Source organism: Micromys minutus (assembly GCF_963924665.1).
Source record: "Micromys minutus genome assembly, chromosome: 23".
Lineage (NCBI taxonomy): Eukaryota > Metazoa > Chordata > Mammalia > Rodentia > Muridae > Micromys > Micromys minutus.
The window spans coordinates 4,326,968-4,347,184 of record NC_137958.1 but is presented as its reverse complement, the minus strand read 5'-3'; the positions used below and the strand labels follow the sequence as shown (position 1 = coordinate 4,347,184).

Sequence of the window (20,217 nt, the reverse complement as noted above, 5' to 3'; positions counted from 1 at the left end):
TGAGTTTGGGGTCAGAGAGGTCTACTGAGTTCCAGGGTAGCCAGAGCAACAGAGAGACCCTGTCTCAAAAAAAAAAAAAAAGAAAGAAAAGCATAAAGTTTATATTTGAATGTATGTATATAAGCCAGTTAATTCATCTGAACATGTAAATTGAGTTTGTATAAGAGAACGAATTGATTTTCCCTGTATGTGGCCATTCTGTTTTGCATTCCTGGAGTTATTAAACTGTGTAGATAGTGCACTGAGTTGGCTCAGTAGGTAGAGGCACTTGCTGCCAAGATGGTGTGAGTTCAGTATGCAGAACCCACGTGGTGGAAGAAGGAACCCAACTCCCACAAGTTGTCCTCTGGTCTTCACATGCAGGGTGTGTTACACACACGTGCATCCATGTGTGTGTGTGTGTGTGTGTGTGTACATACGTATATACATACATACATCTAAATATAGGTACATATTCACACTGTATTAATCACAGCAAAAGCATCTGGATATGTCTCTCTATGGAGCAGAACTAAATACAGAACCATTCTTTCTAAATTCCACAGTGTTTAATTATTAAAATATGAAGGGTCATATGTAAGACTGAATATAATCTCTTTTTTAGAACTCCCAAGTTGTATGATTAAATGCTTCCAGAAATTACAAATCTCCCAGTCAACCAACTCAATGTGTTGTTTGTACATTAATTAGATTCATGATGCCATGAAACAAAGCTCACCTTTATTTGATGATGGGCAGGCGTGGGGAGAAGAAACTGAAGATGGAATTAAACATAATAAGGTATACTATATGCTATATATTACCGTAAATAACATACAAAGAGGTTGCTTTGATGTTTAACTAAAAATTATTCTTTTATAGAACTTTTCTTTTGCTTTCTTACAAATTTCTGTGTGTGCGTGTGTGTGTGTGTGTGTGTGTGTGTGTGTGTGTGTGTGCATGCACCTTTGTGTGTGTGCTTGTGACTGTGTGTGTGTGTGTGTGTGTGTGTGTGTGTGTGTGTGTGTGTGCCTGTGTGTGTGCCCTTCAGAGCACTTGCCTCACATATCCCGAGGCCTGGGCTCAGTCGTCAACAACGGTCACAGGGAGAGTTATCCATGGTACAGCACGCTTTCCAGACCACACTTATTTCTGCCTCAGCTTCCAAGTATGGCTGTCAGCCCTCTTGACCTTCATCCTAAAGGTTAAGCAGTGAGAGCTACTGGCCATCTAAGCCCAGTATTCAGATGACAGTGTACAGAGACGCACTTTGGGAACTGCTGAGTACCCTTCACATTTATAGCACTATCACAGGATAACTTCACCAGCTTTGTGGGATTATAAACCTCTTCAGTCCAAACTGATCACAACCAGAGAAGCTGATTCACTCTTAACCAGTCCACAAGAAAGTAAGCTGAAGTGGCATACAAGTGTATTCTTTTAAGTATTTATTTATATTCACGTGAGTACACTGTAACTGTTTTCAGACACACCAGAAGAGGGCATCAGATCTCATTACAGATGGTTGTGAGCCACCATGTGGTTGCTGGGATTTGAACTCAGAACCTCTGGAAAAGTAGTCAGTGCTCTTAACCACTGAGCAATCTCCCCAGCCCAGAAAAATGTATTAATTCGCCATAGTGGCCTACCTTTCTGCTTACAGGAGTGCTCTCTGCCTGTTTAGGGTATCCCTTCCATTTCAGCAAGGGGATGAGAGGGTTTCTTAGTAAGCACAGAATGGGTGCAAAGGGGATTTGTTCATCTTGGGGATATAGACTTCTTCTAGGCTATAGAACATTTTGATTAGCCACTCTTAGAGTCAGATGTGGTGGCACACACTATGATTCCAACATTCAAGGAGGCTAAGGAAGGAGGGTCACCAGTCGGAGACCAGCCTACACTACATTGATCAAAATGCTTCATGGCAGAAAACAAGGAGTTCCTTTCTCTTGACTAAGGATTCACAGCTCTCATAGCCCCGGGCTTTGGCCTCTACTTATGTGTTATTATGCACCAGAGGTGTCCATGTGGTTGTAGCTTTTATCATTAATCCCTGTTTAGTTGGACTGAGATGATCATACCTCATTTCAATTTTTCGTAAGGTCCATCCTTTTTGGTCTATTCTATCAATCTATAGAAGTGCCTCACAGTGTATGTATGAGTGCTGTGTCGGCATGTATGTGCCTGTATTTGTGTGCATCTCCTGTACCTGTGTGCAGCTCCTGTACCTGTGTGCAGCGCCTGTACCTGTGTGCAGTGCCTGTGCCTGTGTGCAGCGCCTGTACCTGTGTGCAGCACCTGTACCTGTGTGCAGTCAGTGCCTGTACCTGTGTGCAGTCAGCGCCTGTACCTGTGTGCAGCGCCTGTAGCTGTGTGCAGTCAGTGCCTGTACCTGTGTGCAGTCAGTGCCTGTACCTGTGTGCAGTCAGTGCCTGTACCTGTGTGCAGCACCTGTACCTGTGTGCAGTCAGTGCCTGTACCTGTGTGCAGCGCCTGTACCTGTGTGCAGCGCCTGTACCTGTGTGCAGTGCCTGTGGAGGCCAAAAGAGGATGTCAGATGCTCTGCTGGGAACCAAACCAGGTCATTTTTAGTAGCAACAATTGCTCTTAACTTGTAAGCCCCCCTCTCCCAACTCCCAGCGTTCTTTCTGGTTTACTTTTCCTATGTTTATGAGTATTTTGCCTGCATATATGTATGTGCGCCGCATGCATGCCTGGTGTCCAGGGAAGTGAGAGAAGACATCAGAGCCCTCTGGGACTGCCGCTGTGGAAGTTGTGAGGCACCATGTGGCTTCTGGCTTGGCTTCAAAACATCTTCTCTATCCTAATTAGATATTTTTACACCTATTCATATTTAGAAGTGATGTATTGTGTTTATCTTTGTAGCATAGTGACAAGTTTTTTAATTTTTCTTCTTAGAAATGTGCATAACTTCTTATTATTCTTGGCTTAATTTTTATTCAAATTTGAATTTTCAGTCTAAAAAAAAAAATGAAACCAAGTAGAGAGTCATGTCTTTGTTTTTAAAAATCTGCTTAACCCAATCAGTTGTTTTTGGACTACACCAAAAAATGCTATGAGAAGTTCATGACCGGGGCCGACACCTTCGAAGACGTGGATGCCGAGCTGCAGGCGAAGCTGAGTGAGTGTCCCCTCCCCCCATGCACTGCCACGTCATCCTGGGCCCTTGTTTATCTCGCCACGCCTGACTTCTACAATTAATACAAATTGTTCTTTAATGAGGGAGAAGTAATGGTTAAATAATAACTGTTACAGTCAGGCCTGAGTCGTAATCCTGACAGGAATTACAGAAATGCATTGTCTCCTGGATGCTTTGCACACTAGAGAGCAAATGCAATTAAATAAGCCAGACAGTGATGGCACATGACTTTAATCCCAGTACTCAAGGTACAAAGGAAGGCGATTGCTGAGGTCAGAGCCAACCTGGTCTTCAAAGTGAGTTTGAGAACAGCCAGGACGACATAGAGAAACCTTGTCTCAAAAAGATATAAAATGAAATACAAAATGGCCTTTGTTGGGAAGACAAAGATACCTGTCCTTAATATGTACTGCTTAGGGAGCCTGTAAAGTCTCTACATAGCAACTTGGAGGGAGTCAGCAGGCCATTGCATTTCCAAGTGAGCGACTTTTCATTCAGTGCTCTGCATCGATATGGGAAAGTGACCTTGACACCCATGTCACAAAAGGGGAGAAGAAACCAAAAGCACTTCCTTAGGGTTCCTAGGACTGTGTCACCCTGAAGCACTTAATATTTTTATATCTAATTAAACATACACTGAATTCACTCAAATAAATGTTTATTATGTACCTAAGTGTCAGGCACTAAACATACAGTAATGAAGAACCGAAAACCTTGCCCTCAGGAGCTTGTATTCTGTTAGGTAGAAAGGAATGGTAACTCAGTAAGGAACTGTAGGCAAACAGTGTGGTGGAAGGAAGCTTAAGCAGGCTAAGGGCACCGGGACATTCCAGGCGGAAAAAGCAGGCTTGCCAGTACAGACAGCGGCATCTGCTGCGTTCGTGGTTTGGGGAAGGGACTAAGCTGCGGAAAAGCTGGAGAGCACTGTGGGTTGGCTTTGATGCGGTGTTTGGGTTTTGTCTCCAGAGGACTTGTATAAGGTAGATGCATCCAAGCTGGAATCGTTAGCAGCAGAAAACAAAGCACTAAATGAACAGATTGCAAGACTGGAGCAGGAAAGAGAAAAAGAACCGGTTAGTAAACATGTTTCTGAACTCATTTTTAACATATTATTGACCTCTCAATGAAACTGCATGGTGTCTGTGGTGCTTTGTTTTTCCCTTGTGGTCTATCAGCCCTGGACTAATGGTGCTCAGAATATGACGAAAGATTCCTGCCTGTTTACAGATCTTTTGAACAAGGCCCCTGGAGTATTTACTTGCAGGGAGCACTGTTCTCAAGAGGCCCTAAGTTTCAGTGAAAACAGAACAGTACAAACTGACTTATAGATTATAGAACAGCCTGCAAGAGTTTATAATAAGATGGTGACATGGGTTTAGTTTTGGTTTTCTGGGGTGTGTGTGTGTGTGTGTGTATATTTTGCCTGCATACATACCTATGTACCACATGTTAACAGAAACTAGAAAAGGGTGTCGGATCCCCTGAAGTCCAGATTCAGAGGGTGGTTAGCTACCGTGTGGGTGCTGGGAATCTAATGCAGGTCCAGTGCTTTAACCGTGAGCCATCTCTCCATCCCCGATAGCAGTATCTTAACCTGATCTTGTGTTTTGTTAGTGGAACACCCCGATTGTTCTGTATGGTAACCAGAGATTAAGTATTTGAGCTACATTGTCTTTTTCCCCTATTCTAAATTGTTTGATGTCTCTCACTAAATTATTGTTATAATAATACTATAGCTTTTTTTTAAAGTTCTTTGACTTCCTCTAAGATAAGCATAAATAATATTGCTTTCTTTAAAATATGGAATGCTTCTTGAAAATAACTAATTTAATACATTCTTTCAAGAACCGTCTGATATCATTGAAGAAACTGAAAGCTTCCTTACAAGCAGATGTTCAAAACTATAAAGCATACATGAGCAATTTGGAGTCTCATTCATCTATTCTGGAACAGAAATTGAGTAGTCTTGATGAAGAAATCGGTAGATTAGGTAAGCAGAGCTAATGGTAATGAAGTCATTCAGTTTGGCCTATGGGCTTCTGCGGACATACCGGATATGCAAGCAGCTAGGTAATCCTTTCCTTCTGTGATAACTGTCTGTCACCTACCAAGTTTCACAGTGCTTTTTGTAGTCTGCTGTAACAAATTAACACACAGTTCATGGCTTAAAACAGTAAGAATTTGTTCTTTCATTTAGGCATAGTGGTGTAGTTCTTTAATCCCAGCACTTGGAATACAGGTGGGTGGATCTCTGTGAGTTCAAGGCCAGCCTGAGAGAACCTGTCTCAAAATACCCAAAATAATAATACATTTTAACTCTCACAGTAATAAATGTAATCTAAGATTTAATAAATTTATGCTCACTAAAGGACTCGGAAAATTTGGAAAATTAGTTCCAGCTCCTGAGACTGGCAGCATTTCTGAGTTTATGGCCAGATCACTCCTAATCTCCGCCTCTGTCTTTCCATTGCCTTTTCTGTTTCCTCAAGACTGGCTTTGTTTCCCACATGGCTTTGAATTGACAATCCTCTGCCTCAGCCTCCAGAAGTCTTTAATATATAGCCCATGCTTGCCTCAAACTCAAAATCCTGACTCCTCAGCTACGATTGTAAATTGCCACCACACCCTTCAATCGTCATCTTTCTCCTCTTCTTCCTCCTTCTATTTGTTTTTAATTTTATGAGTGTTTCTCCTGCTTGTATCTAAGTGCACTACTTGGTGCCTTCGGGTCAGAAGTGAGTGTCACATCTGCTGGAACTGGAGTTGTAGGTAGTTGTAAACCATCCATGTAGGTTCTGTGTTCTGAGCCTGAACCTCTGCAAAAGCAACAAGTCCAAACTTCTGAGCATCTCTCTGGCCCCTATGTCTTCTTCCTATCTGCATGAGCTCTCCCTTTGCCTTTATCTCACGGTGACAGCGATGACGCTGCTGAAGGCACACTTGCATCGTCCAGTGTTGTCTCACACCAGCATTCTCAGATCCACCTACAAAGACCGTTTTCCAGATAAGGTGATATTGACGTGTTCCAGAGAAAAGTGGCCCTTGCTCACCCACTGTGACTCATTTTCAGTACATAACTTTTTTGGTTTTAGACAGGGACTTGCTGAGCAACTCAGATCGGCCTCAGCTCACCTCCCAAGTCCTAGGGTTATAGCTGTGCACCACTGTTCCTGCCTGGCCCGAGCGCATGGCTTCTGAAGCGATAGACAGGCTATTGAAGAACAGAGGTCTTCTGTATATGAACTTGCATGTGTTTTTATATGTATATATCATAGAGTACTCTATATGAATATATTATGTTATAAGCTAGATTCCTTTTTGATAATTTTATATTTTTACTTAGCATGTATGTGTCATATGTGTGAGACCATACCACAGGGCACACGTGGAGGTAAAAGGTCAGTTCTTACAGAGTTCATTTGGTTCTGGAAATCAGTTTCCACACTTGCATATCCAGGGTCTACTGGATGAGCAGTCTTACTGGCCGTAATCAGCTAGGTTCTTGATGTCTTATCCTCTGTTAGTCCTCTGTAAGCAAGTCAGCAGCTGAAATAAGATGGAAACTACACATCACCCTTCTGTAAAAATCAGAAACACAGCTAAGGAGGCTCATGTGTGTCCTGTGTCTTTGTAACATCTGTTCAGGAACACATAACAACCTTAGTTAAGCTTTGGGAAATGCTATGACGGAAATTGCTTGCCAACGTCTGTGACATCAGAAGCAGGGCAGAGGCTGCGTAAAACCACAGAGCCATCAAACTGCAGTTTAGAAGTAAGTCTATAAACATGTACAGTTTTCCTGAGACTGCAGTTTCTCGCATGGACACTGTATCAACCACACCATTTTAGCACCTCCCGTGTCTTATCAGAATATTTTGTCCAAAAAATTGTAAGCTGAGTTGAAGAATAATACTTTGTTTTAATTCTCTAAATATCTTTTTGTGACTACAAAAGATTAGGGCATATTTCAATTCTGTACGTCTATTATGCTTTTGTGCAGATATGTAACATATGCCTAAAGTTATGTAAACCAACTCAAAAGTAGAGCTTACCAATTACACTGCAAAAACCACGTTTCTGAATAATTCAGAGTTTGTACGAGAGTGTGGGAAGCGCTTAAAATGAACATTAACAGAGCCAAACTGTATCTGTTTTCAAGTTTTAAGTGTAACCTTGGATAGGCCTATTTGTCGTATCATTCTTTCTGGAGCTGTTCTAAAGCCAGTGTGGAAGAGGTTAACACAAAACTTCAGTTGTATTGGTTTATATCCTTATTGAAGTAGGATCAGTTACCAAAAGAAAGGGTGTATTTGTACAAAATGGGTATCTAAGCGTCAGCCATCTTAAATGACGCCATCAGCTTCTTGGTAGAAATTAAAGAAACTTGACATTTCTGTTCCTTCCAATGCAGAGCTAGAGTGTGAAACACTTAAGCAGGAAAACACTCGCCTGCAGAGTGTGATTGATAACCAGAAGTATTCCATCGCTGACATCGAGAGGATCAATCATGAGAAAAATGAACTGCAGCAGACTATTAATAAATTAACCAAAGACCTGGAGGCTGAACAACAACAAATGTGGAATGAGGAGTTAAAGTACGCCAGAGGCAAGGAGGCGGTAAGTCTGCCATGTTCTTAGCAGCCTCATCCCAACTGTCGTCAGTACGGGTCTGTGTGACCCAGAGGAATTGAGACGGCAGGATGATAAATCTTCCTGGTGCTGACATTTTCTCACAAGTTAACACACATACATGTCAAATTTAAGACAAACTCAGTTTTCTGATTGTGAACCAAGAAATGGGGGATTCATGTAAGTAGTCACCTGCATTCCCTTATATTCCTGACCCTTGGGGGAAAGCTCCACACTTGTGTAGAAAAGAGGTTTATATACACATTTATAAGAACTAACGAATATTCCTCAGTGATGGACACAAGCTTAGCATGTTCAGTCCGTGATAACAAAGAGCAGGATGCCACACCTAAAGTCTTTGAACCTAGAATTTGGTGAAAAGCCTAGTGTGCTGGGTACCTGAGAGCAGAGTATCAGTATCTGTAGGACACCAGCTCGCTCTAAATGAGATTATCTATAGTGCACGAGCTCGCTCTAATGAGAGTATCTGTAGGACACGAGCTCGCTCTAAACAAGAGTGTGTGTGGGACACGAGCTCGCTCTAATGAAGACTGTGTGTAGGACATGAGCTCGCTCTAATAAAGAGTGTGTGTGGGACATGAGCTCGCTCTAGCGATCCATCTGGAACCTTCTGTACTAAATGTTTGCCCCACACACATTTGGGCTCTGGCCGTCACTTCCCAGCACTTCTGCGAAGTGTAATGCTGCAGCTGCATCTAGGGGAGCAGAGGTGTTGACTGTGGGAAGGAAGCCAGAGGCTGCTGCAGGGAGCTCCTGGAGGCTCTCTTTAGACTAAGAGGAGGCGGGAGGTCTTAGACAGCCACTGCATTGCAGAAGGCAACAAAAGAGAAAGGGAGCGCCAGGCTGTGTTCTGGGCCAAGGGAGGGCTCTATCTCTTCTGTGGCGCCTACATTCAGCTAGTCAAACCAAAATAGTCACACACCAGTGCAAAAGTTAGAGCGTGAGAAAAGTGGGATGTCATTAGAGAGAAAGAATGCCTTCCTGGTAAAGGAACTCAGAGAGAAGTATGAACTACTAAAGATTTTTCAAAAGAGTTAACAGTTCGAAATGTAAATGTGTTTTGTTTATTTTTGGTAATTAAAGTGTTTTATATATTGTCAGATCTAAGTGTTAGCTTTATTTCTTATTTCTAAGTGGGTTTGAAAAGGTAGATTTTGGTTGATAGTGGAACATGGACTTAGTGTAACCCAGAGTTAATGAAGGGGGTAGTGGTGTGCTGCTCACACTCACCGACACTCAGCGTAGCTGCTTCACGTTCACGTTTCTGCTGTGTTCTCTTTCCCAGATTGAAGCACAGTTAGCAGAGTACCACAAGCTGGCTAGAAAACTGAAGCTTATCCCCAAAGGTGCCGAAAATTCCAAAGGTTACGACTTTGAAATTAAGTTTAATCCTGAGGCTGGTGCCAACTGCCTTGTCAAATACAGGACTCAAGTGTATGTAAGTATGTGTTCCGCTGAGTCGATCCACCGCCTAGGACTAGACTCAGGAGTGAGAAACTGCTCTCCCTTTCTTCTGAGTAGCAGAAATCTTACTTCACACGTAACTTTTGAACTTAAAAAGCCTTGTTCTCTGTGCCTACTTTACTCCATCCAACTATCCACAAGGAAAGTTGATTACAAGTAATCTGAGATAACCTTGTTTTCAAGTTACCTTCAGCCCCTCTTGGGAGAGCAGTGCTAGCTCTGCTTTACTGGAAGCCCTTCTTGTTGATAAACAGATGTTCTCTCTGGCCAGAAGACTGAAAGGTAATGGCCCTACAGTGAAATCTTGAAAGATGAAGTTTTTGCAGTATATCTATGGGAAAATTTCTAGGTACAACCACTCACTTGAAGGCATGAACTATAATGGATTTTTTAAGGCAAAAAAAAAAAAAAAACAAAGAAAGAGGGAAAGAAGGAAGGAAGGAAAGAAAAAGAAATGTCAGTAATTGACAAGAATAAGAAATGACCAAGGAGCTAATTTTAAGAAGAAAAAGTTTATTGCTATATTACAGTGTTTAGATTATTTGTAAGTGTTATAGTTTTATTGTCGGTACCAAAACACCATCTTTGAAATACTTAGCTTTTGAATACAGAAACATAGACCCAAAAGCTAACCCTTGAGAACTGTTCATCTAGTCTATAGCCAAGCCACCCTGAACCTGCTGATCTCATCTAATCAGAAGCTAAGCAGGATCAGTTCTGGTTGGTACTTGGATGGGAGAAGTAATTATGTGCAGTGTATCTGTTGTGTACAAACTGTAAGTATACTAAATTCACTAAGTTTAGTTTCAAGTTTATTTTCACGTAACTATTCTATTTATCATCTTAAAGTAGGTATTCTCTCACTTTTAAAAAGTATAGTGTTGAAATAAAACCAGTAGATGAGAAGCCAAATAGAAGTCCTACCAGAATTATGAGACTAAATCATTGCTAGGTATTAAGAGAAATGGGCTAGAGGTGACTCTTGGTTAAGAGAGTGTACTGACTGCTCTTGTAGAGGACCCAGGTTCTATCCTGGGCACCCACATATATCAACTCATAACCAATAATCCATCTCCAGGGTCCTATAATGAGGACCCAATAGGTGTGGCTTCAGCAGGTACTTGGACTCACAGGTACATACATGCAGACACATGATACATAGACATGTGTGAGGCACTGTGACACATACTCCCAGCCTGTGGGAGGATGAAGTTTGAAACTAGCTTTTTGTTTTTCTAAACCTTGTCTTCAAAACTGTCAAAGGTGTTTTCTCCTCATGGGCATACTATATATTAGATTTTAAATTTCATGGCTTTATTTTATTTCTCCAAAAATGACTTACATCACAATATAGACAAGCTTCATGGGAGAAGTTTATAATCAGATATTTTCTCACCAGTGTGATATATTTTCTAGGCACCTCTCAAAGAACTCTTGAATGAAACCGAAGAAGAAATTAACAAAGCTCTGAATAAAAAGATGGGTCTGGAGGACACTTTAGAGCAAGTGAGTACCAGCGCAGGTGACTGAAGAGCAACCCTGAGTGTGACTTGTGCTTTCTGAGCAATAACCATTTTAATTGTTTTTCAAGACAAGGTTTCTCTGTACAGTCCTGGCCATCCTGGAACTCCCTCTGTACACCAGGCTGGCCTTGAACTCAAAGATCCGTCTGCCTCTGCCTCCCATAAATTTTAATTAAAATTATGAAAAATGAAAGTTGGTGCTAACCTTGACTGGTACATGTAAAGGAACTAAGTTCTTTAACCATTTGAGTCTTCATTTACTGTCATGATAAAGTGGGATAACTCACTTTTCTTCATTTGCTTCCTGACATAGTCCAGTGTGCTTTTTATATCCAGGTGGATTTGAGGCGGGCTTCTTATGTCCCATTAACGCTCAGAAGCTAGTCAGCTGGGACTGTGAAGTCTGGGAATGAATCAAATGCCTGTGGATGTTTTAGGGAGTTTTCAGCTGGATGTGGTGTGACAAGCATGTCACCCCAGCACTCAGGAGGCTGAGGAGGAGGACACCTAAGACAATGCCTTTAGCCGTGAGATACCACGGCCACTGTATTCAGTAACTCAAAACAGTGAATGAAGCCCTGGCTAAAGCAATTCTTTAGAAACTGTTCTAGCCAAGACTTGATGTATCTTCCTGACTCAAAACAGAAAGTTGTTCCTTTTTTAAATCTGCAAATAAACTGTCATTTCATAAGTAGCTATCCAAGTGACCCACAGAGAGCTGTTTTCAATGTTAATAGTGTCCACGGGCTCTGGCATCGTGGACTGCAAGCACGGTCTCGTACATACATCCTTAGCATGAGCCGTGAGCCCACAAAATCAAAGATAGGAAATTTTAAAATGAAGAATGAGCTATGGTTAGAAATAAAGCAAGTTAGTTTGAATTATGAGAAAACATAAACAAAAGTCAATGTGTTAAACATAAAAGTGAGTTAAACCTGAGTGCAGGAGTTAAAACCTGTAATCCCAGCTGGAGAGACAGTCCAGTACTGAAGGCTACACGGGAAGTTCAAAGCCAGCCTGCGCTACATGAGCTCATGACTCAGGAAAACAAAAGTGTGTGTGTGTGAGTGTGTGTGTGTGCACGCGCGTGCACGCGTGTATATATGCACGAGCACATATGGCTGAAGAGTTGGGTGAGAACACTGGTTGCTACTGCAACCTGAGTTCAGTGCCCAGCACCTACACAGTGGCTCACAGCCATCAGGACCTTCCATCCCGGCCGATGTGACTCCCTCTCCTGGCCTCCTTGAGCACTATGGACACAGAATACAAACATGCTTATAAAATACCCATATCCATAAGTTATTTAAATAATAGTTGATGAGCTAGACACAGCGGTACGTGCCGGTAGTCCCAGCACTCTGAAAGATGAAGCAGGAGAATCTTGAGTTCAAGGTTAGCCTGAGCTACATAGCAAGTTCAAGACCAGCCTGGCTTATATAACAAAAACCTGTCTTTAAAAATTCAGAAAACTAATAAGATGGATTACAGCATAAGAAATAAAATCTCAAAATTGGCTCCAAATGAAAAGTAAGAATGAGTAACCAGAAAAAGGATTGGCTCTCAAAAAAAGGTTTCATTATCAAGTTATTTTAGAGAGGAGTGTTTTCAAGCATTAAAGGCCAGATGACTTTAGGACTTGAGAATTATCAGAGCATAATTATCATGGGGTTACTGTGAGCCTATACAGCAAACTGAAGGTCATCATGGAAGAGCTAATCACCACTGAAATGTACTTAGCAGATGCATCTGTCTTATTTAAGACGGGACCTTGCTCAGCACAGGAGAGTCTCTAACCCGCAGTCTTCGGGCCTTGCCTTCTGAGTGCTGGAATTAGATGCATGCATAGCAACAGCTGGTTCAGCAAATGCTTTATACATGACCGTACGCCTGGTACTGTATTAGATGTCACCAGTACTGATATAGCCAGCATCTGCCCTGTGGACTTCATTTTAAGTGGGAAGAGGGCTACAAGAACAATTTTGTACTAGAATTTTCCATTAGAGGATGATTAAATTAGCTACAAAGTAGATTTCTGGCGTGCATGCTCAGTTCTGCTCCCTACTGGCTGCCCTCTCCTTCCATTCCCTTGCCTGTAGTTGCCTTCTTTCTGTATTCCTGGCACAGTGAGCCATTACCTTATCTCAAACCACCCCCCCCCATGAACCATCCATGCGCACACACAATCACACACAGAAACCAGGCTTCACATATGAAGGAAAACAGTATTTTTCCGAGTACAACTTATCTCAGTTAACATAATGATTTATAATTTGACCCATTTTCCTGAAAATGTCTTTTTTTTTTAACTTTTAAATATGTATATGTGCATGTGAGCGCAGGTGCCCGTAAAGATGAGAGATGTCAGACCCTCCTGAAGCTGATGTTCCAGGTGCTTGTGACCATCTGGTGTTGGTGTTGGGAATCAAGTTCTGGTTCTCTGGAAGAACCACAAGTGCTCTTAACTACTGAGCCCTCTCTCCAAACCCATGACCTTATTTAACAGAGATGAGTAAAGTTATATTGCATCCATATACGACGTTCTACTTGTCTGTCGTTTTTGTAGATAGACATGTGGAATGATCGCATTTCCCAGCTATTGTAAATAATGCAGCAGTAAGCATAAATGTCCAAGTATGCCTGTGGCAGGACTCAGCGTCTCTTGTGTGAGGTAGCCAGGTCGTATGATACTTCTGGTTTTAGTTTTCAAGGGTATTTTCACTTTTATGTGTGTGTGAGTATTGTTCCTGCATGTATGTGTGTACCATGTCTATGCCTGGTACCTGTGGAAACCAAAAAAGGATGTGAGATTCCCTGGAAGTGGGGTTATAGATGGTTGTGAGCCACCATCTGGGTACTAGGAACCAAACCCTGGTCCTCTGTAGAACAGTGTTCTTAAACACTGAGCAATCTGCTCCACCCTTTTCTAGTTTTTGACAAATCTTCATGCTGATTTCCATAGTAGCTGCAACAATTCTATTCTCACCAGGATTCTTCTTGCCCCAAATGCTTGCCAGCCTCTGCTGTCCTTTCTTGATGAAAGTCATTCTGAGCAAATAAGGTGGAGTCATAAATCATTTTAATTTGCATTCCCTGGAAACTGGGGATGTTAGACCCTTCATCGGATATCATTGGCCATTTAGTCCCTCCTTTAAGAACCGTCTGTTCCCTTACCGCCTCATGTAGGCCTTGGATGTGGTGTTCACTGTTGTTTCTTAAATAGCAGACATCTAGCTGATGCGTAGACGTCTGTTGTACATTTTAAATCTGCCGGTACTTGAGGTTATTTTCTATATTGTTACTGTCCTTTCGGAAGTTCCTGTCCTTGCATAAGAGGATTGTTGGTGTGATGTAGAACATGAATGTTTTATGTAGGGTGAGACTCAGGGCCTGGTTTCATTTTTCTACAGTACATACTCAGTTTTCTCAGCAACATCTGTCAGAGGCTTTTTTCTAATGTGTGTTTTGACATCTTTGTTTAAAAAAAAAAAAAGTTAAGTAGCCACTGGAGCTAGAAAGGTGGCTCAGTGATTCAGAGCTCTTGCAGAGGACCCAGGTTCAGTTGCCAGCATGCAGATAGCAGCTCACAACCACTTGTAGCTCCAGTTCCAGGGACTCCAGGGGCACCAGGTGTGCACATGGTTCACATACATGCAGGTAAAGTACTTATACACATAAAATAGAATCTTTTTAAAAAATGAAATTTTTTAAAACAAGAGCTGAGAGTTGACTCTGGTTAAGAGCCTTTGTCATTCATATAGTTTTATGCTTTTAAAAATCTGTACATGTATCTCTGTTTTTTTAAGATAAAGTTGTTTTTAAAAAAAAGCCTTTGTCGACCTTGGAAAGGGCCCAGGTTTGATTCGCAGCACCCATGTGGCAGCTCACAACAATCTAGGATCTGATGCTCTCTTCTTTCTTTAGAGGGTACCAGGCACACACATGGTCCACAGACACATATGCTGGCAAAACATCCATATACACAGAAAATAAACAAATACTCTGTATAAAAGAAAGTATAAAATTTTATGTTCAAGAGATTTTAGTGTTTTGTATTCGTTGTGATTTCTCAACCAAGCTTTTATCTCCAAGCTGAACACTATGAAAACAGAAAGCAAGAGGACTGTGAAGATGCTGAAGGAAGAGGTTCAAAAGCTGGATGACCTTTACCAACAAAAGGTTAAGGTAAGAACCTGTCCAGGCTGTTAACCTCCGCCACGGCTCTGTCGTGACTGGTTGTCCATGCACACTCTCTGACGTCACTCTGAAATCTTAGCGGGATGTGGTGGCACACATACGCTGAGGGAGCAGTTTCAAAACTCGACCCAAAAAGTCAGGTCTGGTATCTCAATATGTGGAGGACCCTGATGGGAAGATTGGCACAGGCTTGAGACCCACCTGGGCTACACATACATAGCAACACCATGTCTCGGTAAATAATAAAAGTCTAGTCTCTTGTGTATTTTTATTGAGTTAGTGTTATGCACTCCTAAAGAGTGAGCCCCAGTCATGTGCTTTATATAAGTAATTGTCCATCAGGGATCATTGCAGATGGACTGTCCTAACTAAATTCCCAACTGCTGCAAGAGCCCCAGAAAGTGGGTAAGGCATGGGGCTAGCCAGCGCCGTCAGACCTCTGCTGCATCTTATCAAACAGGTATTAAGATTCATTGGCACGTACACATTGTAGTGATAACTTACAGCTGTGCCGTTACTAGTTATGCCAGTAGAACATAAAGTTTGTCTTGTCCTATATTTTATATATGGAATGGGTTGTTTTGGTTTGGGTTGGGTTGGTTGGTTGGTTGGTTTTTGTTTTTGAGCAGTGTAAAAGTTTTAGAAAATATAAAACTAATCTGATCTGCATGTGAGATATTTGGTCATTTTTATTTTTATCACACTTCCTCCATGAAAGGTTAAGTTTATTCTTTGAGGCACTTAAAGGAAAGACTTTATAAATCCATAGACTTCATCTTCACAAACCTGGGAATCTGAGATTGGGACTGATTTTGCTATACATAGTTAATGCCTGTGTGGAGATCTTGATTCAGAATACCAGGCTTTCTATAAATTAGTCTTGGGACACTAGTGAATGAGTTGCTACCCAGAGGCCTCTTGGAAAGGGCCCATTTGTGTCTGCAGTTACAACATTATGTTTTTTAAATGCTTTACACTTCTTTAGTACACGCTGAGCAAATAGAACATGAATATCAAGGAAAACTTTTTCCTGCAGGAAGCTGAGGAAGAAGACAAGAAGTGCGCCAGTGAGCTCGAGTCTCTGGAGAAACACAAGCACCAGATGGAGAGCCTGGTGAACGAGGGTCTCAGCGAGGCCATGGATGAGCTGGACGCCGTCCAGTGGGAGTAAGTTCACCGCACCAAGATCTGAGCCTTTCAGCTCGGTAAAACTGGTGTTGGCCAGGTGCCATGGCATACACCTTTAGTCAAAGCACTTGGGAGGCAGAGAGAAGAAGATGGATCTCTGAGTTCAGGACCAAGCCTGGTCTTCTAACAACAGCAGTTAAACAAAGAAACCCTGTCTCAAAAACAAAGCAAGAGGGAAAAGAGCTAATTATGATTTTCCTTTGATTCCTATTATAAAGCTATTTGGGGTGTGCGGAATGAGGCGATTGAAGAATTTTTGGAGAAAGACTTACAACATAGGACACCTTCCACTATTAGAGTTATTGCCCAACTAGATTCTTGAATGGCTTTTAATGCCTGGAAACATCATTTTTGTTGTTGTTTAGTTTTGCTTTGATTTTTGTTTTTCGAGACAGTCTTTATATGCGGCCTAGGCTGTTCTGTAACCCACAGAGATCCACCTGCCTTTTTGGCTCCACCATGCCCAGCTGGGCACATCTTAAATTGTTAAATACATAAGTATAATACAGTAAATATATAGAGCTCTTCAACTTAAGAAGACCTGCAAAGCCAGGCACTGTAGCCTTGCACTTGAGCTAAGAGGTAGGAATGGGATGGAAGGTGTCCACGCCAGGGTAGCTGGCCACACATGCAATGACCTGAAGCAGCTGGTGTGCCTTTATACGGCATTTGCATGAATTCTACCAGGTATGGTTTTCTACATTCACCAAATATTTCCCAGGGAAAGCAGTAGGTAGAATAAGTAAATGTAAAATTTGCATTTTTCTCAGGTTTCTACATTGTGCTGATTTAGTCCTTAGACATTAAACAAGTTATTCTTTTTTTTTTTTTAATCTTAATTTTGTAGATACCAGTTAGCTGTGCAGACCACAACTGAAGAAAGAAGAAAGGTGGGAAACAACTTACAACGTCTTTTGGAGATGGTTGCCACACATGTAGGGTCTTTGGAGGTAAGGGTAGAGGTCTTTACTGAATTCTAAGAGAAATTTTCTACTTTGTATCTATAGGAACTAAATTACAATTCTTGGTTTCGTGAAAACTAGTAATCTGTTAGAAGGATCTGGCGTCCTGGTGTGGTTACAAGAGGCCACTTGTACACTTTATAAAATAACATTTTGGCACGTTCATGTACACCACACAAAGTGGAGGGAAGGGGAGTAGGTCAGGCAGGCATAGTGCCCTTGTTATCCCAGCGTTTAGGAAGCCAGGGCTGGAGAGTTGCTGTTAATTAACAGCCAGCCTGTCTCAGAGAGTCTAAACATAGATGCATGAGCAAGGAAGTGACATTGGAACAGTGGAGGGAGGGGAGGGAAGAAAGGGGAAGGAGGGGAATGAAAGGGAAAGGGAAGGAGAAGGGAAGGGAAAAGAAAGGAGGGGAAGGCTGCAGGACAGACAGGGAGGGAGATCCTGCCTCACAATGAGCCAAGGGCAACTAGACTGAGACTGTCTTTACAATTCAGCAATTATAAAATGTTCTTAAATTTGGTGAAAAAAGTTTTTTTATAAATTCAACTTAATTAAAATTAAGGACTCATACCCTGTAATTCCAGTGCTTGGAATGTCAAGATACTTAGCTTATGGGCAGGTATAATTAATGGTATATGATTATAATCCATAAACAAGGTAGGCCCAGCCAGGGGGATCACAGGTTTAAAACCAGCCTGAACTACAGAGGGAGACACTGTCTCACAAAACAAATCAGCGTGAGCGGACCGAGATAGCACGCACACAGTGGGCATGGTTGGAATTCTAGTCCCCAGAACCTGAAGCAGCAGGACTGTGATGACTTGAGGTCACCCTGAGCTACAGATTACAAGTAATAGTCACAGCGCACTGTGGTCCATGTCTTTAATCTCAGCACTTGGAGACAGACATAGGTAGATCTTTGTGAATTTGAGGACAGCCAGGGCTATTACACAGAGACCCTGTCTTACAAAACTGGCTGGAGAGATGGCTCAGCCAGTAAAAGCACTGTCTGCTCTTCCAGAGGTCCTGTGTTTGATTCCCAGCAACCACATAGTACCTCACGACCATGTATAATCTGATGCCCTCTTCTGGCATGTAAGTATACATGCAGATAGAGCACTCATATACATAAAATAATAAAAATAAAAGCTTAACCACAATCATAAATACATGCAGTAAATATAAACCTTAAAACCAAGTCTCAGTACAACAGTACAGTTACATGTTGCATAATGATGGGTTACATTCTGAGATGTGCTTCACAAGGCACCGGGGCTGGTTGTGAACGTACTATAATGTCCTTGGACAAGCCCACCTTTTGTTAGAGATTGTATTCTCAGGAGACTTCATATGTGCTGTCTAGTCACCAGAACATCTGCAGAAATGAGTATGTAATTATAAATACACACATGGCTCTGAGAAGATTGTAGGCTTTAAAGGCACGTCACTTAGGCAAATGGTCATCTCTGAAAAAGCAAGGGAGAACACGATTAAGAAGATGGAATGCAGCGTGGCTGTAGTAGTCCATGCGTGCCCGCCCTTAACTCCAGCAGTCACGAGGCAGAGGAGGTGAGGACAGCCAGGACTACACAAATCCTGTCTCAAAAAAAAAAAAAAAGCATAAATAAAATGGAATACATGTGAACAGTTTTATTTTTGCTTTTTAGTTGCTTTATTTACATCCTTCCATGCAAATGGCAACACTGTACTGTTAGTAGCCGCTCACACTGAGCGGGTAAGCAATGTCCAATTAGAAGCTGGCAGCACAGGCCCCACCTGGCACATGGTAATAACCCAAAGCTCACCGAAGTCAGACCAGCAAAGGCATGTCACGCACGAATGGCGGTATGAAGCTCATGGGAAATGGCCAAAGTTAAGGCCTAAGGCAGAATTTCTCATGATCACGGTGATTAGGGCACTCCACCCGTAAGAATGTCTGGATTTCTCAGCTGTAGCTCCCTAAGCTTTCTCCTTATTTCTCTCACCTCTTCCATGAGCATTTCCATATCTCCATCTCCATCGTTAATCTGCCTATTGAGTATGGCCCATTGAAAGTCCTGGCAGGTCATGGCACCTGCCTTCTTCAGTTGTGGTGGTTTGCTTCGGGCTAGTGGCCATTACTTCCTCCCAAAGGGCAGTTTTTCTAACCCTTCTGCAGGGGCTGCTCTTTGTTCTCCTGGGCCTTGAAAGTCTCATTTGGAGTTGTGCCACTGTGACTAGGCTAATAGAGCTGTCCTGCTAGCCTGGGGCCTGGTGCCAGACTGCTGTGCGCAGGGAAACAGCTGGTGGCCAGATGTGAATCCTTTTTTTTTTTTTTTTTTTTGTCTTCATTTGAGATGGTCTTGCTTAGCAGCCCAGACTAGTATTGAACTGGGATCTTCCTGCCTCCGCCTTTCCAGTGTCGAGATTACAGTCGTCTATTTTACCCAACTGGTTCTTTTAATTTATAAATGTCATTGCATGTAAATATCACACTTAAAACAAATGTGTGTTTGTACATTAAAAATTGTGCATTGCTTCCACTAGAAACACCTTGAAGAGCAGATTGCTAAAGCCGACAGAGAGTATGAGGAGTGCGCGTCCGAGGATCTCCTGGAACACGTCAGAGAGGTCACAGAGAAGTATAAGAGCAGCGCTGCCCAGCTCAAGGCTCCTGACAAATGAAGGTCAATCAGTCCTCCGTGCACAGCATAGTAATTATCCCAAAATTATGGTAACATGGCAGATTAACCTTTTAGACATATCAGTTAATAAAGTGTACTAGTGCAGTGTGGGTGCTCCCTCCCGTTTCTGTGACTCACTTCTGATGTGATGAGAGGATTCGTGGCATGGGCTAAACTGGGAGTTAGCAAATTCGGTCTGACCCACGTTGGACACACCCACTCACTGCTGCTGTTAATTCCTGCTGTAAGGGCAGGCAGTGTGCAGCAGAGGCTACTCAGCCTGCAAAGCCAGAGGCATTGACTCGGGTTCCCTGCTCGGTGTCTTTTCCTGGGGAGATGTGAAGAAGCTTCTGTTCACCCACGTGGAAAAGGTAACAAGAGGATTCCATCCAAATCCAGCTGACTCAGTAAATTCATCAGGGTTACT

General features: G+C 42.2%; 1 protein-coding gene across 1 annotated transcript in view; it reads left to right on the top strand.

Moving 5' to 3' along the window:
• NDC80 (NDC80 kinetochore complex component) overlaps nt 1-19,791 on the top strand; it is a gene marked incomplete at its 3' end in the record, with an annotated part of 29,490 nt that extends 9,699 nt beyond the window's left edge. The window contains exons 6-16 of the mRNA XM_080936059.1: nt 691-780; nt 3,028-3,121; nt 4,106-4,212; nt 4,985-5,129; nt 7,551-7,756; nt 9,075-9,227; nt 10,670-10,759; nt 14,869-14,961; nt 16,010-16,140; nt 17,009-17,111; nt 19,654-19,791. Of these exons, the coding sequence (XP_080792185.1) occupies nt 691-780; nt 3,028-3,121; nt 4,106-4,212; nt 4,985-5,129; nt 7,551-7,756; nt 9,075-9,227; nt 10,670-10,759; nt 14,869-14,961; nt 16,010-16,140; nt 17,009-17,111; nt 19,654-19,791 (1,350 nt within the window). The remainder of the gene's footprint in view (nt 1-690; nt 781-3,027; nt 3,122-4,105; nt 4,213-4,984; nt 5,130-7,550; nt 7,757-9,074; nt 9,228-10,669; nt 10,760-14,868; nt 14,962-16,009; nt 16,141-17,008; nt 17,112-19,653) is intronic.
• Nucleotides 19,792-20,217: the final 426 nt, after the last annotated feature.